The sequence below is a fragment of the Sciurus carolinensis genome, chromosome 1 (assembly GCF_902686445.1).
Source record: "Sciurus carolinensis chromosome 1, mSciCar1.2, whole genome shotgun sequence".
NCBI classification, from domain to species: Eukaryota; Metazoa; Chordata; class Mammalia; order Rodentia; family Sciuridae; genus Sciurus; species Sciurus carolinensis.
This window is the reverse complement of record NC_062213.1, coordinates 192,697,720-192,721,155: the sequence shown is the minus strand read 5'-3', so window position 1 is coordinate 192,721,155 and position 23,436 is coordinate 192,697,720. Positions and strand designations below refer to the sequence as shown.

The following is a 23,436-nucleotide window of genomic DNA, read 5'->3' as shown; positions in this document are numbered from 1 at the left end:
TGTTCCAGAGGGGCCGGCACCATCTTGTATTGCCACCAACAATGCATAGGGCTCCCTGGGTGCAGACCTTCTTCACTGACTGGCGATAACTGACGTCACAGTCCTGTGGCTGAATGAGGTCATGCCGTGTGGAGGACCATGCTGTGCCCAGACACGGTGCGGAGCCTTGGCCAAGGCGGCCCTCTCCCCTGGTGCTGAGGCTCCAGACCTGAGGCCTCCCTGCGCAAGCCTTCCGCGTCGGCTCACCCGGTGACCAGCTCAGACCCTCCCTGTTAGGCAGCTAGTTCCCGTGGTCAGACCTGGTCCCTGGACCCCAGTGCCCTCCAGGTCTGTGTAGACCCTTTGTTCAGCGGGCTTTCGGGGTCATTCTTTTTGGCTCTTGGCAGGCAGTGTCCCATGATCTCTGCCCTTATCTGCTGAGACAGGACAGTACTGATCGCTCAGCCTGGAACAGGAGCCTCCTCTCCCCCACAGGCTTCTGGCTACTCCTGCTCATCCTCGTAGACACTGCTTCCTCCAGGAAGCCTTCCCTAATGGCTCCCTGCCCCACCCCCGCTACTGCTCCAACCGTCTCATCACTAGTGACCATGCTTCTGCCTGGTGAGCCTCCGAGGCCTGGCTCTCACCCACCTCCCCTCCCCACTGCCTCGCTCGCAAGTCAGTAACCCGTAAATGACCTTATCTGAGGGTGAAGCATTCATGAGGACGTGTTTGTGATGAGACCCACAAAAGGCTTCTGACCCTGCCCTTGCGGCCCAGGAGGCACCTGCTTGGTGGGATTGGAGCACAGGGCATCCTGGGTGGAGAGGAGTGTGTGCATAGGCCCAGCACAGGCTGTGTGGCTGTGGGTGGCAGGAAGGAGTGGCCGAGGGAGCTGGAACACTAGGTAGAGATGGCAGGACCCTCAGTGACCAAGCGAAGGTCCTCCTGAGGGAAGAGAGGCGCCATGGGCGGGCATGAAGTAGAGGGACTACTGAGAACATTCTGGAAAGCTCTCTGGGTCGTGGTGGGCATGTGCCCTCCAACTCTGGCTACACTAGAACCCTCCTGAGGGCTCACCAGGACCCAGAATTGTCCACAGGCCTGGGTAAGTTCCTAGGTAACAGTGGTGCTGCCGTCGGGGGCCTCCACTCGAGAATCACTGGTGCAGAGGACAGGATGGAGGAGAGCACAGAACCACAGAGACGGTCAGGGAAGCCACTGGCCCAGCCCATTCAAGGGTGACCAAGGTAGGGTGGTCATGTTCCAGATCTGGGTGCTGCTCACCCCTCGGTGTCTTCATGCTGAGATTTCAGGTATGGTGACAAGCCAGGCTGGGTGGGGGGAGGCTGCGTCTGGGGCAATCAGCGGGGTAAACGTGTTCCTGGCGGAGAGCACCCCACCCCTAGACCCACAGTTGGTCATGCGTGTAACTCAGAAAGCAGGACAAAGACTGGCATCCAGAGTCCCCAGGCTGCTGTGCTTTAATGCCCGAACATCCCAAGACAAGGAGGATCCGCCGCGCTCATCAGGGCCCACCCAGGGAGCCCGGCCTAGAGGGAAGTGACCCGCATGGAGTCCCAGGCACAGGGACCAAGTTCCCTCCAGCCGGTTCACCCTCAAGACAAACAACAGCTGCAAGGCTTTTTCACGTCTCGCAGGAGCCGGTAGGTTAGCTGGGCTGGTGGCCGTCCTGGTCACTGAGGGTCCTTGTGGGAGAACGGGGGCGGCAGGGGGCGGGGGGGACCTCGGGATACAACGACAAGAACAGGGAAGACATTTCCAAACAACTTCAAAGCTTTCACTTCAAATGCGCCAAGCCACACGACACAGGGTGCCAGGGCACCCTGACTCACTACACGCTGGCCACTGCAGAACGGGGGCTGAGGACACTGCAGGCGGGGAGGGACAGCGGGACTGCCCTGGTCATCTCCCGCCCTCCTGCAGCCTCGGCGGACGCCTTGCTGTGGAGGGGGCGTCGGGACGCCTCGGGTGGTGTCAGGGAATCTCTGAACCTTCAAGTCCACTAAATAGTTAATGCTATTCAGTTCCCTGGGGTCCCGCGCCTTGGATATCCCTGGGGACATGAGTGACTTGGGGGCTGCTGGTGGGGCTGAGAAATTTCCTGGCACACATCATCTACTTCAGAAAGACACTGGCTTTTCTCTTGCCCCGGTTTTAAAGTTCACGTGGCCCTGAAGGAAATCAACACTCCAAATGGCGTTCTCAAAGCGCTCTAGGATCCGGGGGTTTCAACTGTTACTGGCAAGAAAGAGGCCTGACCCCTCAACCTGCGGGCAGGGTGTGACGCGGGCGCCCAGGAAGGCCCCCTGTCCGGCCCTGTGGGGACGGAGCTTGCGGTCTGGCTACACTTCAGCATCAACTCTTCCCAGATGGTCCCACGGGCCTCTTCTCCCTTTTCTGCAATTTGATTCTGGAAGAACACTCCAGAAGGGCCCGAGGCACGGAGGCCAAGCGTCTGTCCTCAGCGCTGGCGCGTGGCTGAGGGGCAGCCCAGCAGAGACCTCGGGACAGCAACATCACCTCCAGCCCTGCCCGCCCCAAACCAGATCCCACCCCCACCCAGGGGCCGAAGCCACGCCCAGCCTGGCTTCCAGGTGGGCTTCTGGGGAAACCCCTGGGAGGTTTGCGGAGTGGAGACCAGACATTTCTACAAAGCATCCGAATTGAGAGAGGGGCGTCGCGAGCGCTGGCCACGCCGGGGAGGAGGCCCAGCCAACCCCAGCTGTCCCAGCTGGACGTCAGCTCACACCAGGCCCCTCCCTCAAGCTCCCCCAACTTCACAGGCCAGCCGGCCACTCAGAAGCAACCCGACGATGCCAACTTCATATTTTAAATCAACTTAATGCTACAAACTTCAAAAGAAAGAAAAGTGCTGCCCGGCTGAGCCCCTGAGGAGCGCAGCTCCCTGAGGGTGGGTGGGGGCCTTTCGCCAGCACCCCGGCACCTCTCTCCAGAGGGCCAGCCTCCGTTCAGCCCGAGCACCCCCATCCCGGGAGGCTGGGTGGGAGGGCCAAGGGACACTGTGGATGGTCAGGCCCCTGGGGGAGGGGGCGAGGCAAAAGACCTCCTGGGCCCCTCACCTGAAGGGGTGACACACGCCTGTCCCACTAACTGCCACAGCCCAGTCTCCAGTGAAGACCCCTTCAGGGAGCGGGGAGGGCAGCGCAGCCTCGGGCCATGCTTCCTGCAGGGCCCTGCCCTCAGCCCACCTCCCGTGGTCCTGCCTCTGCCTCCCTGGACACGCGACTGAGGAAAGGTGTCTGCCAGGGTGGCCACTCCAGTCCTGCCGGCTTTCCTCTGGAGCTCTTCCCTGCTGCTTCCCTGGAAGATCACTTTTACATTCTAAGGTGATGACCAGGTAAGGATTCCCTAAGGAAGGGGTCTCCTGGACTGGCTGCTCCTATTTCCACAGGAGCCACAGAGCTGCCTGCCCCAAGATGGCGACCAGAACCTCCTCTGAGATGAAGACCGGGAACCCCAGGCTGACACCTCAGGTGGAGAGAGGCCGAGGGCTGGCACTGACTAGAATCACGAGGCCTAAGTGCAACGAGCTTTCTGGCAAACTGGACAGCTCCTCAGAGGCCATGCCCACCACTGTGGGGACAGCCAGGAGTTGGTCTAGGCCCCTGGAAGGCCCACCCCTGGACACTGGGCGGGAATGGGCCTGTCTGAGGAGAAGCCTTGCTAGAAACTAGAACAATCCCTGCTAAAACTCAGGAAGAACAAACAAACAAAACTTAACCTGAAATAAATACAAGGGCATTAAGTGCTTCTTGAAATATCAAGGGTCCTCATAACCCCTCAAAAGGAGGCAGGGCCTTTCCCTGAACCTAGTAATTTAGACCTGTGGTCCTTCACGTGAGAGGTCAGAGGTCAGGAGAGGAGGGACAGGCCCAACCCCATCCTCCTCACCAGCTCCTGCTGGCAGGGAGGTGAGAAGGGAGGAGACTCACACCCTGAGGGTGGCAGACCTGTCAGTCTGTCTGTGAGGAGGTAGAGAGGGGTGGTCTGCTGGGGCCCCTCAATTAATCAGCAGGTCCCCAAGGTCGTAGGAGTCGAAGAGATCGCTGATGCCCTCACCCCCATCCAAGCCCCACAGGTAGTCCTCCTGGTCCAAGGGCGGAGAGAAGCTGATCAGGGGGCTGCACGCCAGGGTCGGGGACAGGAGCTGGTCCTCGGTCTGCTGCAGAAGTGGGTGCGGCAGCTCCAGCATGCTGTCGGTGGCCTCCAAGGGGACGAGGGATGGTGGCGGTGGCCCCTGTGGCAGAGTCAGCACCGGTTCTGGAGACAGACAGACAGACAGAGGTCATGCCTGGGCCCGAGCTTGCGGGACAGCCTTCCTGCTTTCTGCACAGCTCTGCACCCTCCTTCCTCCCGCCTGCCCACACCCAGCACCCCGTCCAGAAACCTCCAGCACCACCCACTACCCTTGGCTCTCAAAACCCACCCCGGCTTTGCCACCCAGTCGGCCCTGAGATGGTTTCCTCTTCCCGCATCACCTAGATCCCTCCCGTCAGCACAGATACACTCTGAGAAGTCACCACTTTCCTAAGCATGTTCCCCTAAGGGACAGTCTGTCTGACAAACAATGCGAGAAAATGGACATCCACAGGCAAAAGAATGAGGCTGGACCCTCATCTAACGCCATATACAGCAGTGAACTCAAAAGGAACCGGAGGCCTAAATCTAAGACCTAAAACTGAAAACTCGTAGAGGAAAGTACAGAACAAAAGCTTCCCGACATTGGATCTGGCAATGGTTTCTTGGATATGATACCAAAAGTACAAGCACTAAAATAAAAAAAAGATAAATTGAACTTTATATTTAAAAAATAAATTTTTTTTGCAGTCCCTAGGATTGCACCCAGGGCCTCACACGCTAGGCAAGCTCTTTACCACTGACCTCCACCCCCAGCCCTTTTTGTTTGTTTTGAGACAGGGTCTCACTTAAATTTCCCAGGCTGGCCTCAAACTTGGGATCCTGAAGTTACTGGGATTACAGATGTGCTCCACCACACCCAGCATAAAATTAAAGATTTCATGCCCAAAAGGCAGGATCAGCAGAGTGAAAAGGCAACCCACAGAATGGGAGAAGACACATGTCAATCACGGATCTCGTAAGGGATTAAGAATACACCCAGGGAGCTCCTCAAACTCAACAGGCAAAAAACCCGATTAAAAAAATGGACGGAGGGCTGGGTGCAGCGGCACAGGCCTGTAATCCCAGCAAGTTCGAGGACAGCCGCAGCGACTTAGTGAGACCCTGTCTCAAATATAAGGGGCTGGGGTGTGGCTCAGTGGCAGAGTGCTTGCCTAGCATGTGTGGGGCACTGGGTTCAATCCTTAGCACCCCATAAAAATAAATAAATAAAAATAGAATTGATATATGGCTTGGCAATGCCACTTATGGATATGCACCCAAAAGAAATGAAAAACGGACAGGGGCTCAAAGACACATTTCCTCTCATGCTCACAGCAAGATGTGCACAGAAGCAACCTAAGGTCCTGTTGACAGATGACTGGAAACGCAAAATGGGGCATATATACGTGCAATGGAATATTAGTCAGTCTTCAAAAGGAAGAAAATTTCGACAGATGCTATAACATGGAGGAATCTTAAGGGCTAGGGTTAGGGTTAGGGTCTTGAGGATGTTATATGACAGTGAAATAAGCCAGTCACAAAAAGACAAATACTTCATGACTCCACTCAGGGATATCAGAACAGTCAAAATCCCGGGACTGTGGAATGATGGCTTCCGGGTGTGGGGAAGGAGGAGTGAGGGTCCTCAGGGAATGGATTAGTTTCCAGCAGGTGGCAGTGAGGGTTGCCCAGCAGCATGAACATGCCAACGATCGCTGCACCGCAGACTTGAAAACAGTGAACTGGCCGATTTTCTACTACGGGTCTTACCACACTCTCAGAAACCTTAAGGGAGAAAAGTCTGCCTGACCTCATGACCCCACCTAATGACTAGGCCATCTTATTGCTCCATTTCATCCTAAACTTCCTCAAATATTTGAGAAAGCCTGTGGACTTTCTGCTTCCCCATCACTATTCTTCTTTAGCCCATTTCCATCTGGGGGTCTGTTCCCAACAAGTCACTGCACCCACGACCTCCATGTTGCTGGATCCTCTGCTGGGTTCTTTGGCCTCCTCTTCCAGCCTCCGCGAGTGCTGGGGACAGCAGCCAGGGCCTTGCTGGGCCTGCATCCCCACCCCTCTCTGTCCTCGACTCATCAGACCTTTCAGCAGCTGTTCATGCCACGCTTCTCAAACGCTTTGCTTCCCAGGCAGATTCCCCTGGTTTTCCTCAGACTGGCCACTGCTCAGTCTCCTTGGCTGGATCCTCCTCCCCTTCCCGCTCCTAAGCCTGGAAGGCCCGGGCTCTGCGCCCTAACTCTCCTCTGGCCGCACCCCCCAGCTGATCTCAGAGGCCTTGCCTTTAACTCCCCCTAGCCCGGCAGCTCCCAGGAAGCATCGGGATCCTGCCATCCCCCCTGCATCCAGACCAGGAGCAGGACTGGTCACCGCACCCCCAGCCACACTCCCTGAACTGCCCTCTCCTCCATCCCACTGTTGTGGTCCTGGTCCTTGCCCAGGCCCCTCACCTACATGGTGGCAGGAGCCTCCTCTGTGTCACCTGGCTGTATTGTCACCACCAGCCATCTACTGAAAAACCTGAATGGCTTCCCTCTGGCTTGAGATAAAACCCAGGCTCTGGCCAGGGCTGAAAGGACCCTTGACTGACCCTGCCCACCTCTCCCGGCCCGCCTCGTCCCCGCCAGCTCACGCCTCCCTCACGGCCACGCCGGACATCTGCCACTCCTCGGCACACCACGTTCATGTTCACCCAGGGAGGAAGGTGGCTTCCCACACAGGGACGTGGAATGGGGCACCAGCAACCGCCTGTCCAGTGGACTCTGAGGCTCGGAATGGCACCATTAGTCATTCCTTACGCTCCAACCAAACCAGCTTCAAAGACACCACAGCGCTGCAGGCAGACTGTGACCCGCCTCTAAGTGGCTGGGTGACCTGGCAAGTGGCTTCACGGTTCTGAGCCTCCGATTCCTCCCCTCTGAAGAGAGGACGGTGCCACCATGAAATGATGGGGAGAGGGTGGAACAAACGGTCAGTAATGACAGCTCCATTCACCCAGGGCTCCTGAGGCCTGCTCTGCTCTCCAGGTGAGGCCCCTCCTCTGACACCCACGCCCCCTGAAGGAGCCAATGCCTTCACCTCTATTACAGACGAGGAGAGAGGCCCCCAGAAGTCAAGTAAATCTGAATTTAAAAAATCGGCAGGGGTGCACATCTGTCATCCCAGCTACTTGGGAGGCTGAGGAAGGAGGACCAGCCTTGGCCACTTAGAGACCCTGTCTCAAAATAAAAAGCACACAGGACTGGGGAAGAGGCTCAGGGGTAGAGCACCCCAGGGTTCAATCCCCAGGACAGAAGGCAGGCAGGCAGACAGACCTACAGACAAACCCTGACATCTGTTTAGCACATTGAGGCTGTTACAGGAAGAGGCCAGGCTCGGGAACAAGAATGCCGTGTGACCCCAGCCCTACCTCTCGCCAGACGACAGACTCAGGGCCTCGTTTTCTCACGAGGAAAACAAGAACCTGCCTCACCAAGAAGTTGGAAGCAGTAACTGAGATATCTCACTGTAACTGGAAATCTCGGCCACGGCGGGAGCAGGCTCCTTCCTACAGCGAGAGCACCCGCGGGCTGGGAGTGCAGGTGTCTGCCACCATGCCAGGCCTTGTTTATTCTTTTTAGAGACAGAGTCTTGCTATGTTGCTCAGGCTGGCCCCAAACTACCAGGTTCAAGCAATCCTCCCACCTCAGCCTCCCAAGTAGCTGGGACCACAAGTGCAGGCCACCTGACCACGAGGGAATTTTAAGGGTCCCTATCTTAGAGACATGGAAACTGAAGCTTGCAGAAGTTAAAGTGACTCACCTACAGGAACCGAGTCACTCAGAGGCGAGGTAGCCTCAAACCCAAATCTCCCAGCTTCAAATCCTCTGCCATCAGTTACCCGTAGGTCTCCCTTGGAGCGTCAGAGCCTGGAGGGGCCTTAGAGGCAACTCTTGCTCCACCCCTCCTACGAGGGACACTGAGGCTGCAGGGGTTAGCAGTTCCCCTGGTGACGGCAGATCAGGGCCAGGTCCTGAGACCCAACACTGCTGTGGCCTCTACTTTGGGTCTGACGGGCTGACCTCTGGTGCTCAGACCTCAAAATGAGTCCACGTCAGGCCAGAACGTGGAGTGTGTGTGTTCCTCCTCCGACCTTCACAGGGACAGGACTGAGGAGGGGCAGCCGTGGCCCGCAAGCCAGCATTGGGCTGGCTCCCCCACTGAGCTGTGCGAGTCTCAACTCCTCTGAGATCTTGACCTGTGAACTGAGGTCGAAGCTTTGCTCTTACTTACACTGTGGGGTCAACCCCTCCACCCACGGCCTCGGGGGACACTGAAGTGGAGGTGGTTCTACCTCTGGAGAGCCGTGCGCATGCCAATAGTTGAGTGAGGAGGCAGAATGGGAGGGAAAACAGGGTGGGGCACGAGCCTGGGGCAGGAGATAGGCACTGGGGAGGTGCCCAAAGGGACAGATGGCTGGCAAGAGGAGCCCTGGTTCCTGGACAAGGCCAACAAACACAAGGGAGCTCACTAGAGAAGAGTTGGGAGGATGGGCTCTTGTCCCAGGTCGGCCATCAACTCCTGTGTGACCTTAGGGAAACCACTTGCCCTCTCTGGGCACTCATGTGTAAAATGAAGGGCTGTGTTAGATCAGGGTCAGTAAACTTCTCTACAGGGCTGGAGAGCATTTTGGGCTTTTCAGGACACTTGTGTCTCTGTAATGCAGTCACACCTCTCCAACTCTAAAACTAAAAACCAGGCTGGGGATGTAGCTGGGGATAGAGCATTTGCCTAGCCTGCACGAGGCCCTGGGATTGATCCCCAGCACCACAAGAAAAAAATAAAAAATGAAAACCATTCTTAGCTCATGGGTCATGTGTCGGCAGGCCAGATTTGACCTGCAGGCAACAGTTCATCAAGCTGAGCTGGAGAAATGGAATCCAACCTGTGCTCTGCGGAGCACCCCCACCTGGCTCCCAGCAGGCCAGTTCTGGCCCTGCCTTTGTTGAAAGGCTAGAGTTCTACTTAAAGGAACTCTGCTAAGAAAACAAATAGAATGCTTGCTCACGGGACCTTGGTCCAGCCTGGTGTGTGATCCAGCCACACAAAAGCCAGCCTGCAGGAGGGCCCTGTACAGGCTCCCACCTGAGGACTTCCACCCTCCGGGAAGCTCCTGGGCACTTCCCCTTCCTCCGTGCTCCCAGGAACTCTCCCCCAGTGCTGCCAACTGCACCTCGCACCTCCCAGTCAAGGGTGAGCCCTCCAGTCGGGCCCCTACCTGGACTGACTGCCTGTGGAGAGAGCTGTAGCTTATCAACTCCACAGCCGACTTCCAGATGAGGAAGTCAAGGCAAGAGCTTCGGTGACGCGCAGCTGTAAAGCCGCAGAGCTGGGTTCAGGTCCGAGCCCTCCCGAGCCTGGGAGGGGCACCGGCTGCCCAGCCAGAGCGCTGCCCACGTGCTTCACAGCACAAAGTGTGGTGCACATGTCGGGGGCAGTGACCGCACGCACCCCCAGCTGCTGGAGGACGTGGGCACCCATGCAAACGTGGAAAGGGAAACGGAGGCCAGCTGCTCTCCCCACTGCTGTCCCCTTGCAGAGGGCCCTACCTGAGGGTGCCTCAGGCTCCGGAACTGCAGGGCCGGTGCTGCTGCTGGGCTGGGCGCAGTCAGGGCTGGGGCTGAGGGTGGAGGGGCAGGGGAGGGGCTCCTTGGCAGGACTGTCCAGCTCCTGCACCTCCTCCGGGCACAGGTAGACTTCAATGGGCCCCTGGGTGCTCTTCAGATAGATCTGCAGGTTCTCCTGCAAGAGGAAGAGAAGCTCATGGCCCTGGGCAGCTGGATGCTGACCTGTGGGTTAGTGTGACTGCTCAGACACAGGCGGCTGCCACTGTCCACCTGAGGAAGCTCAAGCCCTGAGCGGGACTCCAGGAGCGTCCCACCTGGCCTGTGGTGGCCATCCGCTGCTCTGGCTGTCCAGCACCCTAGATCCTGTTCTAGGGAGAGCACCTTGGCTTTCCCTTGGGAAATCAGCCTCCCGAGCCTCCGGTCATGTAGTTTTGGGGAGCGCCCCTCCCAGCTCATGGCTGAGCTTGTGATGCAGCTGGGAGAGGCAGTGACCCCGTCCTGAGACGTGGCCTCAGCCCTGTCCCTTCCCTACCGCACTCCAGCCACACAATCTGCGGGTGTCTGCACACACTCCATTAGGGCACACGGACGGTCTACGGAAACCTGGCTCAGTCTTTTTTTTTTTTTTTTTTTTTTGGTGCTGGGGATTGAACCCAGGGCCTTGTGCTCGCGAGGCAGGCACTCTACCAACTGAGCTATCTCCCCAGCCATATGGCTCAGTCTTCAAGACCCTGTTCAGCTGTCCCTCCCAGGTGGCTTCCTCTGGATGTCCTGCTCAGCCTGGGTCTCTTCCCCACGAGGTCCTGAGCTCCTCTGAGGGAGGGATGGGCCTCCATCAACTCTGTAGGCTCCACATCCTTCAAATTCCTTCCAGAGCCCTCACATGTGCCAGACCCTGGGCTGCGGACACAAGGCACGCAGAAAGTTCGCTCATAAAGCCTACACTCCAACAGGAAGCAGGAGGCTCACGCCACCATGCCACATGTGTCCCGGGGAAGGGAGACTTAGTGTGGTGAGAAAGCACAAGAGGCTGTGAGGTCAGAGGGTGATCAGGGAAGGCTTCCTCCAGGAAGTGACTCATGTTGAGGATAAGTAGCAGTAAACCAGGCAGAGAGAGGGAAGAGCATTATGGCTGGAGGGAACGGCACGTGCATAAGGCTGTGCTCAGTGTGGTAGGAGACTGCACACAGGTCAGTGTGGCCACAGCAAAGGCGGATGGGGCAGGCATGGAAGAGGAGACTGGTGAGGTCAGCTGGGGTCAGGGCACTGGAGGTCTCATAGGGAGAGTTAATTTTGATCTTGCCAGGCTACTGGGGGGCTGAGGCAGGAGGATTGCAAGTTCAAAGCCAGCCTTAGGAACTTAGTGAGACCCTGTCTCAAAATTTAAAAAAGGGCTTGGGATGTGGCTCAGGGGTCAAGCGCCCCTGGGTTCAATCCCCAACACATAAACACACATACACAAAGAAATTTTGACCTTGAACCTCAGCACAGTCAGAAGGAAAGGATTTGTGAGTACTAACATGGCTGAGTGTGGGCACACACACCCAGGGCAGGTGGGATACAGACAGAACAGACCTCTGGAGGAACAGATTTCCTCAGGCTAGATTTCCATCTCCGTTACCTTTTCCAGCTTCTGCCATTTCTGCCCCCAGCTTGGAGGCCACCAATACTGCCATGGGCACCCACATGGAACAGCAAAACTCAGGGCTGGGCAGTGCCAGGGACAGAGTCCAGAGAGCTGCCTGAGCCGTCCAACCCTGCCCTTCACCACGTTTGCCCTCTCACCTCCGCCCGGTCAGGCACTTCCAGTCGCGTCTGTGGAGGGGCCTTGACGGCGATCACCGTCTGCTCCTTAAAACTGCCAACAGCTCGGATGTCCTGGTAGGTCACATAGGCCAGTGTAGGGGCAGGAAGAGTCAAGAAAAGTAACTGTCTGATCAGAAGTCCCACCTCCAGTCTCCCAGGCAGGACCTCCACCCACCTCTTCCAAGCCTCCAAACATAACCTTCTCAAAGCTCTTTAAACATCTCAGAAACACTGCAAAAGTATAATCTGTTCTTCAAGTTGGATCCCGTTAGAAAGCAAATGGATAAAAAAAAATCATCTTAAAATACTACTTTATGCCAGGTGCTACTGAGCTGAGGCAGGAGGATCTCAAGTTTGAGGCCAGCCTCAGCAACTTAGGCCCTAAGCAACTTAAAGGGCTTGGAATGTCATTCAGTGGTAGAGCACCCCTGGATTCAATCCCCAGCACCTAAATAAATAAATAAGAAGTTGGACCATACCAAGTTTCTTTTTCAAAGATAAAAAGTGTTCAAATATCAAAGACTTCATGTGGGTCAACCGAACAGTTCAGGAAGGATATGTAACAACATAGAAAAATTGTATGGTAATACACCAAGTGGAGAAAACCTGGGTAACATGAATAATGTTCAGCAGGCACAGAACTATTTAAATAACACACCCAGGTGTGCAGTTAAGGAACAATGCCTACAGGAAGGTGACAGCTCCCTTCTCTCCGTTTTCTCGATTTAAAGGAATGTACTAGCTGGTGGGGTGGGTCCTGCCTGTAGCCCCATCTACTTGGGAGACTGAGGCAGGAGGATCACAGAATTCCAGGGCAGGCTCAGCAACTTAGCAAGACTCCATCTTAAGAAAAAAAAGAAATGTACTTGTCTTATTTTTAATGAGAAAGTAATTTTAACAGGAAGAAATTTTGAGAAGAAAGCCTAAGAAAGGAAGAACATGTATGTCTAACCACTAGGCAGAGAGACTCCCTGCAGGGAGGGGCTGAAACACCTCTGGACAGCTGTAAACAGGCAGCAGGCCCTGCAGCCCGACCCTTCCCACCACAAGGATATCTCTTGTTGGCTTTATCCTCAGTCAGGTGCTTGAAGCTCAGGGAGCAGCTCTGGATGAGCTGGTCCAAAGCCTGCTCCTTGCTCATCAGCTCCTTCAGCTCCTGCCCAAGCTGCTGCTGCTTTGCAGGCCGAGTGGGGTCTTCGAACAGTCCCCTGCCTCTGGGAAGAGAGCAGCCCCAGTGTCAGTATCAGCCACATCCCGGGAGCCCCAACTCCAGGGTGGCTGCACAGAGCCGTGCCAGTGGATCGGGTGAAACTCCAGAACAAGGGTGGCCACACAGCCGGCAAGGGTGTCCCCTGGGCTGTGCAAATCAGTGGTCGTGCACAGCTCCCAGGGAACTGCCCTGGATTGGAACCCGAGGCTGGAGGATGGGCTGGGGAGAAGCGAGTGAAGGCCTGAACCCCATTTTTGGAGGGCTCTCAACTCCGCCCATCCCGATGCGCCAGCCTCTCTCCCAAATGAACGGGAGTGACCTTGGTCCTGCCTCCCCTGCCAGGGCTTTCTTAGGGTTCATGCCAGGGCTGTAGGTCTGTCCTTGACGTTAGAGTGGGGACAGCAGTCCGGGTTACGCCTACTCAGCGCCCCGGGGACTTTCTAAGCTAAGAGCTGGGGATCTTGACATCCCTGACACCAGGAAGGATCTGGGGTCCTTGCAGGCCTTTACACCTCCTAGAAGTCTTTCTCCACTGTCCCCACCTAACTGTCACTCCAGCATGGCACCAGTCTCTTCCACCCGACTCAGAGCCATTGGCTCCGCCCCAGCATGTAAACCTGTTGGTCGTTCTCAGCCACCCGGCATTTGTGCCCTTGGAAGCTGCCCTCGGCCCCGCCCCTGACATCCACACCCATTGGCTATTGCCCCTGGCTCCGCCCACAGCAGTGCACCCATAGGATGGTGCCGACCTGCCCGGCCCCGCCCGGACACTCACACCCACTGGATGTTGTTCTTGGCCTTCTTGCGGATGAGCTGGATGCCCTCCAGCACGTTGGTGATGTCGTAGATGCGCCGCTTCTGCACATCCAGCACCTCGGCAGCCCAGTTCAGGTCCAGGACCCCATCCTCCGACTCGCTCAGGAGGTAAATGAACTTCTTCGTGAGAAGCCCCAGCGATGTGTCATACCGAGTCTTCTCCCCGGGGGATTTGGGGGCTGAGGAGGAGAAAGGCCCACTCACAGCTCAGGCAGGACCAGCCTGGGCCATCTCCACCGACCTGCACCCTTGAAGTACCACCCTCCGTCACCCACTTTCCAGTCTACAGAACACTGTGAGGCAGGGAGACTGATACCTACTAGCAAAATGACTTGCTCAAGGTGTCAGGCCAGGGGGCACTGTCAAGACTGGAAGACAAGTGTCCTGACTCAGGACACCTTTCCACCACAGCTCAGAGCAACTGGATCAACTGCAGCTGCTGGCTGTGTGCAGGTCACTGATGCGAGCACTTTCTATATGTTAATACATCTAATCCTCACAACACCACTTAAGGTTGGTGTAGAACCATCCCCACGCCATAGATGAGAATAGGAGACACCAACAGGTTAAGTAACCTGGTCAGCTCACTCAGCTACAAAGTGGCAAATCTGGAATTCTAACCCAGGCAGTTTGGCTCTGGTCTTCCTTCTTAACCATTATCCTATCCTGTCAGTTATGCCAGGAATTTGAATTTACCGTAGGGAGGGAACTGGGAAACCTGATTTGTTGGAGTTCTTTTTTTCTTCTCTCAGTACCAGGGACTGAACCCAGGAGTGCCTTACCACTAAGCTACATCCCTAGTCCTTCTTATATTTTGTTTTGAGACAGGGTGTCCCTAAGCTGCTGAGGCTGGCCTCAAACTTGCAATCCTCCTGTCTGTCTTCAAGGGCACTGGGATTACAGGCAAAGTGCCACTGTGTCTGGAGACAAACTTGATTTTGAGAACATTTTTATAGACACACACTTGCCTTCTCTTTCCATGGGTAGCCCTGTCATTATCTGAGGGGAATCAGTCATATAACATCAAATGGGGTGAATTTATAGAAAAAAAAAAATCCCTTCCTCAATGAAGTGGATGTCACAAGACTATATCTCAGCCACAGCATCTTAAACCATAAGGGGCCTTTTGCAATCAAGTGACTTGCAAGTCACATAGCAAGAGAGTGGTCAAACTAGTTCTGGAACTTGAATTTTAGAGATTCTCAGATTCCTCAGGAAAGGACCTGCAGAATTCTTTAAAGCACAGACAGCAAGTGTTTGGCACACAGACTGTTTTAGCAGGTTCTGTGCTCGTGGCAGACATCACTAATTGATCAACACAGTTTTTCACTAATCCTGCTGAATTTAGAATCCTTCAATATAGTGCTCTGGGCAGCCTCTACCAATCAACTGAAGAGGAACCTTTCTCTTCATTCCTGATCTAGTTGTATCTTGTTTTACAGATAAGATGACTAAAGTTCACAGAAGAGTGACCAGTCAAGTCAGAGTCCTGCCTGGACACTCAGATTCCTGACCCTCACATGTCCCACCTTATGATGGTACGGTTATGAGGTGTCCCCCAAAAGCTCCTGTGTTAATGCAGGAATAGTCACAAGTGAAATGACTAGATTATGAGAGCTGTAACCCAAACGGTCCATCCCACTTTGAAGACTAACTGGGTGGTATTGCAGGTAGGTGGGGTGTGGCTAGAGAAGGTGGGTCACTGGAGGCGTGTCCTAGAAGGCCGCTTCCTGTGGCCACTTCCTGGTTGTCATGAGCGGGCAGTGCTCTTTCACCATGCCCTCTGCCCCAATGTTCTGCCTCATCTTGGGTCCAGAGCAATGGAGGGGGCTGACCGTACACTGAACTTCTGAAACCACGAGCCCAAAATAAATTTTTCCTCTAAGTTGCTCTTGTTGGGTATTTTGGTCACAGTGAAAAAAAGCTAACACAGACCTAGTTATATACCTTCTTCATTAGTTCTCTGGAAAAACTGGCATTTCTCACACACATTTGCTTAAACTGCCAATTTAACAAGAATTTGGACTGAAGTCTTGAGAGGCAGAAATCCCCTCCAATTTAGCTTTTGGAAATCTCCAGTTGGACAGCCTCAGGATCTTAAAAACTTCATAGGTGGCCAGGCACAGTGGCACATGCCTGTAATCCCAGAACCTCAGGAGACTCAGGTAGGAGGATTACAGGTTCAAGGTCAGCCTCAGAACTTAGCTAGAGACCCTGCCTTGAAAATAAAAAAATATAAAAAAGGGCTAGGGATGCAGCTCAGTGGTAAAGTGCCCCTGGGTTCCATCCCCAGCACCAAAACAAAAACAAAACCCTCACGGATGGCCCAGGCTGGATTGATCCAAGCTTCAAGGCCCCTTGAATCACATACTTAGCTCTCTGGATGTGGGGAAAAGACCCTGGTTAGCCCTATTCCTGAGCTGCTGTCTCTATTAGAAAAGGTCAGACTGAACTAAATACAAAAACTTAAAAACAGCAGGCTCTCAAAGTGTCGGTCATAACATTCAGCTCATGGGAACAGCCCGTGGTATGGAAGCAGGGCAAGACTTCCATTGACTTGAGCCCTGACTCCACTTACTAGCTGTGTGACCTTGGGCAAGTCACTTGAGCTCTCTGACTCTCACGTTGCCTTAGACAGGATCAAGCAGGAGAATACACAGGAACCTTGATAAACCAGAAAATGCAAATATTGCTCCTGATGATTTGGGTAGGGTTGTTGCCCTCTGCCACCCCCCCCCACCCTGAGATGCCTTTTGGGAGCTCTTACTCTTGGGGCTGGGGAGGCCATCCACTCGAATGCACTTCCCCTTGGGAGTCCGGAATTCCGGGACCACTGGCTTCCCGATGCCCTCCAGGTCCAGCTTCCTTTTGGCCTTGAAGATATAGGGAGAGAGATGCAGTAAGAACCGGTCTGTCTTTTGACTTTCCCTGACCTGGGGCACTAGCAGCGACCTCCTGTTCGCCACCAGTCCTTGAAGCATGACCACACTTACTGGTAAGGAGACATTGATGACCTGAGAGGTAAGCGTTCAGAAAAGGGATGTCCTGTTTCCTGAGGGCAAATAAAAATCCCATTTTTGAGCTGGGCATGGTGGTGCACGCCTGTGATCCCAGCAATTCCGGGTGCCGAGGCAGGAGAATCACAAAGTCAAGCCGGTCTCAGCAACTTAGCAAGCCCTAAGCACTTTAGCAAGACCCTATCTCAAAATAAAAAATAAAGAGGGCTGGGGAGGGGCTGGGGATATAGCTCAGTTGGTAGAGTGCTTGCCTTGCACGCACAAGGCTCTGGGTTCAATTCCCAGCACCACGAAAACAAAACAAAACAAAACAAAAAGGGCTGGGGATGTGGTCAGTGGTTAAGTGCTCCTGAATTTGATCTCTGGTACAAAGTAAAATAAAATAAACCTCTCTGAGGCCCAGGCACTGGAGGCCCTACCAAATCCAGTGTGGCCAAAGGCTCAGGGTTCCTAACCACAGGCCCAAGGCCACCTCTACCCCCAGCCCCAGGCCCAGAGGACACACAAGGGGAAGTAGCAGATGAGGCCTAACCACGTCAGGTTGACCAGGACCAGCCCCTCTGCAAAACACAGCTGACCCAGCCAGCTGATGCCCATCACAGCCCCACAGCTGGCCCTTATCAGGGTGTGGCCTAGCATCCGCCCAGGCCCTGGGGACTTCCTGGCGTGATGCCACACCCCAGGGAGGCGTCCACACTGGGAAATAGTGCAAACACCCCCCACCCTCATGCTTGGGCTCTGCCTCGAGGGATCCAGGGTCCCCCGAAGAGGCTTTTAGCCATTCTTTCTCTGCTGAGAAGCAGACAAAGCCCTTCCCCAGTGTCTTAAAGACAGGCAGCTGAGGCCCCTGCTGCCCCTCCCCATTCCCAGCAAGCTTGGGAAACACCTGCTGGGGAAATCAAACCACAGACCCATCTGCTCCTCTCCACCCAGCAGCCGCGGCCCAGCTAGGGCCTTTCTGCCCGGAAAAGGGCCTCCCTTCTGGTTAGGGCTGGGCAGGGGCAGGGCAGGGCCAGGGCTAGGGCACTGGGGCACTGGGGCACAGGTCAGAGAGCCATCTGGAGTCTCCAGCTCCTCTGCAGACTCACTATGTGACCTGGGAAAATGCTCTGCTTCTAGAAGCCTCAGTTTCTTTCTCTGTAAAATGGGGCAGATAATACTTCCAGGGCTATTGTACAGATTCAGAAGGACAGTCTGTAAAATTTTCAGTCTGTGACTCAGCACACAGTAGGTATTCAGGAAATGCACAGCCCCACACCTAAAATCCAATCTCACCATCTTCCGTGACACAGTTCTGGGGGCCACTGGGCCCATTTCCTTCCTCTCCTGTCCTGAGTTACCCAGACACCCCCACCCTGACTTAAGGGCTTATTTTAACACTCGGTGGTGAGGTCATGCTCAGCAGGCTGAGTCTACTAACCGCTGCTAAGCACAGCTGGGCTGACAGGTGTGGGATGGGGGGACGGTGACAACTCCTGCAGTCAGCTCCCCTCCCCCACTCCTGCCTCCTCCAGGAAGTCTTCCTGGACTGACTGGAGGAACTCTGCTCCTTGGTTGGAGGAGCCTGAATATGACTCTTCTCTCATCCACCCCTGCCCAGGCCCAGACATAATCCAAACACCTCCCTGCTCATTCCTCTGGAACCTCCCTTGAATATTCCTTATCTGCCTCTCAACTGGTGAAGTCCTAGATTCTAGGAATCAAGCCTCATCCTGGCATTAGAGAAGCCCAGTCATTGCGCAGTACGAGCCAAGCCTCAAAATCCACTTCCCTGAGCCTTCCCAACACCGCCGGTCCCCACTTCACAGTTGAAGGAGTTGAGGCTGGTGAGCTCCCGGCCTCTGTCCAGCCTGTCAGGGTCGCCCACCCCAGGTCCCTTCATCTATCCCTTGTAAGAAATACAAAGGGCAGGGAGACAGGTGGAACTGACGCCCCCAGAGTCTCCAGAGCACTCAGCTCCCCACCAGAACCTCACCCCCTGCAGAGCCAGAGGCGCGAGGGCCCTGAGCAGAGACCTGCAGGGGGCCGGGCACATGCTCCTGCAGTCCTGCCACAGTGGGACTGGCACTCCTGGCAGGCAAGAGGACTCTGGCGTTAAGCGGGCGCCCATGCTCACGCAAAGGCAGAGCCAAGGTTCGAACCCAGGTCCGTCTGACTCCAGGGCCACGCAAAGCTGTCTCAGCTCAATGCCACATACATTCCCCCAGGATTTGCTGGTACTGGGGCCAAAGCTGGCATAGCCAGCCGTCACTACACACATACACGCGAGCCCCCTCCCTTCTTTTACTCCCCCTGACCCTAGTCCTTACTCCCAGGGTCCTTAAGCAGCAGTGTCCCCCACCTCGGGACACCTCCGACACCAAGGCACTACCCAGAAGTCATTGGGCAGTGGCTGGGTTGAGCCTGCAGAACTGAGGTGGCAGAGAGTAACCCCAAGGAGAGGCTGATCACAGGCCTGGGGACACACCGACCTAGTTCACAGCCCGGCCTCCCCCTTCTTAGGTGGGTGAGCAGCAGTCAGGTGGCCTCTTGAACCACCTGTAAAATGGGGACAATTCACTCCACCTCTGCTGAGGAGTGAGCAAGTGAGTGGCAAAAGCCTCTGCCCTGCCCAGGCCAGTGCTCACGCAGGCAGCTGCCAGGACTAAGGCACCAGCAAGGGTCAAGTTTAAGGGTGAGCTGAAAGAGACAGCTGCGAGGGGCCAAGAAAAGCAGAGGCCTATGACCCAGAGACCAGGAAGGCTCCTGCCTCCTTGACAGCCCCTTCAACCTGGTTAGAATTCAAGAACATCCTGCCCACCCTCAGAGAGAACACAGTGACCTATAGGAAGCCCCAGGTCAAGCCCCTTACTGGCAGCAAGGTAAGGAAACTCAGGCTCAGAAAAGGGGAAGTGACTTGCCCAAGGTCACACAGAGTGGAGCCAAGTCTCTCCCAACCCCTAAGTTAGACAGTGAGGAGTGGAAGCACACAGAAGGGACTGAGCCTCACTTTCGGCCCCCATGGGTGCCACCTGGCAGCCAGCCAGACTGGGATTTCCGGGATGTAGGCCCCTCTGAGCCTACATCTCCTGATCTGCCTTGTGGGGGTCAAGAAAAGAAGGTTTATTTTCAGCCTTTGCAGCATAGCACACACCTGTAGTCCCAGCTACTCAGGAGACTGAGGCAGGAGGATTGCCTTGAGCCCAGGAGTTCAAGGCGAGCCTGGGCAGCATAGCCAGACTCCCACCCCCAGCTCAAAAAAAAAAAGTTTATTTTCTTTTATGGTTCTCAAAGGAAATTTGGAAAATATAGACAAAAAGACAAGAGAACCATTGCAGAATGGTGCAGAATCCCACTGTCTTCACAACTTCCTGCAGAGCAGAAACAGAATTATGTCATGTGCCTGGCCAGAGGGACTCGATGAAGGAGTATCTTCTGAGTCTTCTCCAGGTGGTGGCAAGAACACTGGACAGAGAGCAAGCAGACCTGGGTTCTAGCCTTCATCCTGCCCTTGAACTAGGTTGCCAACACTTTAAAGGACAGCTCCCCCCACAAATCCTGCTCACCCTGCACTTTGCAGCCTGGCCACAAAGCGGGCAGCCACACCCAGGGCTGGGTTTAGAGCTGCTTCAGGTCACACCCTTGTAAAATGAGTAAGCAGGGGGCAGGCCTGCAGATGGGGCTGAGGCCCTGGGCATCTGGGCACCCACAGGAGAAGGGGGCCCTGGGCCTGGCAGGTCTATAGCAGGATCTGATGCAAGCAGAGTCCCCCACTTCTTGGCTCGTAACTTGGGCAAGTGACTTCACTACTCTGCTCAATTTCCTTACCTTCAAGGTGCCTCATCCTAGGCATTTTGACCAAGATAACAAATTTGAAGAGTGCCAAGTGGTGTCTGGCATATGAGAGGCACTGAGTAAAAGAGGGCTGTCCTTGCTAAGATTGCTGAGCCCCTCCTGGGACAGGTTTCAGACAGATGCACTCCTGGGAGCATTCAAAGTAGTTCAAAACCACAGCTGTTATTGAAACTCTGAGTCTAAAAGCAGCTGGCCAGAGGAGAGATGGCCCTGCCACAGAGTCCCCTTCCCTGGGGACACTAGCTTCTATTTCAGTAGTACTGGGGAAAGTCAAGGCTGCATAGAAGGATGCCTGTGGGTCAGGTCCCTCTACCCAATCTCCCTGTATGACCTTGGACAGGTCACATCCCCTCTCTGACCTTCAGTTTCACCTGTAACACAGAGCTACTAATTCCACCTACTTAAGAGGCTACAGAATGCTTTCAACTATAAAATACTGAACACAAGACACTGGAAAATAATGGTTATTCTCAGTTGCTTGACCTATAAAATGAGGATGATAGCACACTGCCTCCTGCCCTCCTAGTTGGAAATAATGGGCAGGAAATGCTCTGGGGCAGTAAAACAAACCCTGATTCCAGTAGCAGGAATTGGGGCTCTCCCTGCAATCAGAGATGGCTGGGAATCCGTGCCTGTTGACTGGCACAGGTCTCACCAGAGGCCTGGCAGTGGCAGGTACCCACTTAGTACACACACAACTGAGCCAACTGCAACACCCCCACTTCCTCTCACTGGAGCATGTTCCCAAAACCAAGGACCTGGAGCTGGAAGTGACCCACGGTGAGCTAGCCCCACACATAGCCCACGCACACATGCACTTTAAAGAAGAGGAAACTGAGGCCCAGACTCATCCAAATACAGTGGATTAGTGGCATAAGGACTAAAACCAGGCTCCCCTAGCCCCACCCCATCCCCAATCCCCCAGGCCCTTTCCCACTCCACCCCCAGTCTAAGACTGTTTCGGTTCACATTGGCTCCAGGAATTCCACTCCCACAAAACACACCCTGTGCTGTTGGATGCCACCATACTTTGGGCCCTCCCTGGCAACGGGCAGGGGCATGAGGGAATAGCCCAACTGAACAGGAACCCCAGGGGGTTGCCTGTATTTGCATCTGCTACTGCCTATCTGGGAGCCAAGGCTGGGCTGGGGAAAAGACCTAGGGCATATACTTGGGAAGGAGTTGGCTGCGTGGACAGTCTGGAGTCTGTCCAAGCCAGACTGGATCAGAGAGAGCCACCAGACCTATCTTCCTGTCTTAAGTCCCCAGGGTATCCGCAGCCCTGGGGACAAGCAGCAGGTGCTGGGTACTGGGTTTTGGACCAAACAATAAAGAAATGAATGAATAGTGGCAATGTTGAGTGCCTTGTGGTCTTCTCCAGAGTCACCCGGTACTAAGGACATTGGATTGAGTCTCCAGACTCCCAATTTTGTGCCCAGTACACCCCACTACAGGGGACAGATTATTTCATCCGAACTCAGAAAACGAGGGTTTTTTTGTTTTTTGTTTTTTTTTGGCTCAGTTATTAGGGGCAATGGATTGTTTTGGAAACTGAAAGCTCATCTTTTCCCTCCCCCAAACTCAAACCTGCTTCGCTCAAACTGAGTCTCAGGAGACCCTCCCTCCTATTCCCCACCCAGAAAAGCACAGGGAAAAGCAGTGGGGGTCCCCAGAATTACCGGCAGCCGGCCTGCCGGCGAGCATCGCACAACTTGACCCTCCGGTCCGTGGGGAGTGGCGTCGAGGCAGGTGCTAGATGCCGCGGCAGGAGGCACCGTCTGCGGGTACAGCGAGGTGTAGTAGGTGGTGGCCCGGCAGAGCTGGGGGCTACTGAGGCCGGGTGGCCACAGCTCGGTGGGGCTCAAAGAAGTCACCCCCTTTGGGGGCTGCGCAGCGGCCGGAGCCAGGGCGCGGGGTCCGCGTAGCATGGCGAGTGTGGCGCCCCCTACCCAACGGCTCTGGCGCGCCCGCGGGCACCTGCGGGCTCCGGAGCCTGCAGCGACTCACACAGCCGGCGGCATGGCGCGGAGGCCGGGGGAAGCCGCCAATGGACGTCTACCCGGCAAGGCCGGACCCTCCCTTCCTGGCCTAAGGCCGAGCAGCGCTTGGAGATCGCGGCTTGGAGACCGCCTGGCGGCGGTGGCACTGCCAGGAGCTGTCCCGCCCCGAGGGCGGCCGCCTCCCGGGACTGCCCCGCGATCCGAAGGCCTTGGGGCGCTTGGGGTCCGGCCGGCTCTGGGCAGAAGCCTCGGGCGCCTGCGGGCTGGGCAGAGACGCGGCGTGCTCGGACGCGGCAGGGGTCCCTGACAGCCCGGCTCGCTCCCGGCTAGCTCTCCGGTCCCCAAGCCTTTCTCTGTCTCTTTTTTCTTCTCTCTTTTTTTTAGCGCCAAACTGCGTGCCGCGAAATTCAGATCTCCCGCGGAAAATGCGGCGCTTTGGTTGGCTGCTGCAACACGTGCAGGCTCCGCCCCCCGGAAAGGACCGGTCTTGGAAGCGACGATTGCAACACGAGCTTTACAGCTTAAAGGGGCCGTGACACCTGCTGTCGGCCCTGTAGCCGGGCGTCCGCAGCCCGCGAAACTGAGATAGAAGCTGACGGGACCCACAGCACAGGATTGAGCAGCTCATTGAAAAAGGGGCCTGGCTTCCCTGGGGATGGGGGGTCTGGTATGGAATCCAAACCTGAGCCTGGACCCTCCAGTGGATTTCCGAGGTCACAGGGCCCTTTGTTAATTTGCATGGTTCGGCTATATTATAATGCATTTATATCCCTTTTCCCACTAAAATGAAAGCTAGGAACCTGTTACCTCACTTGGCAGGGGGACGAGGGATGGATCCTAACATTTATGCCTCTTCACAGAGAAAACTAACATCTATTGGGTACCTACTGTATGCAAGCACCATGCTAGATCATTAAATGTGTTGTTTTATTTAATTTACACCAACAGTCCTGGGAAGAGCAATGATTATCCTTATGGGAAAGGTG

At 55.3% G+C, this 23,436-nt stretch overlaps 1 protein-coding gene across 1 annotated transcript; it reads right to left on the bottom strand.

The window, feature by feature from the left end:
- Positions 1 to 1,445: 1,445 nt before the first annotated feature.
- E2f2 (E2F transcription factor 2) lies at positions 1,446 to 22,804 on the bottom strand. Its single transcript, XM_047560004.1, has 7 exons — positions 22,130 to 22,804; positions 16,367 to 16,472; positions 13,559 to 13,778; positions 12,629 to 12,787; positions 11,553 to 11,667; positions 9,750 to 9,942; positions 1,446 to 4,284 (listed from the first exon to the last, which is right to left on the bottom strand). The coding sequence occupies exons 1-7, from the start codon at positions 22,376 to 22,378 to the stop codon at positions 4,025 to 4,027; spliced, it is 1,302 nt and encodes a 433-aa protein (XP_047415960.1). The 5' UTR covers positions 22,379 to 22,804; the 3' UTR covers positions 1,446 to 4,024.
- Positions 22,805 to 23,436: the final 632 nt, after the last annotated feature.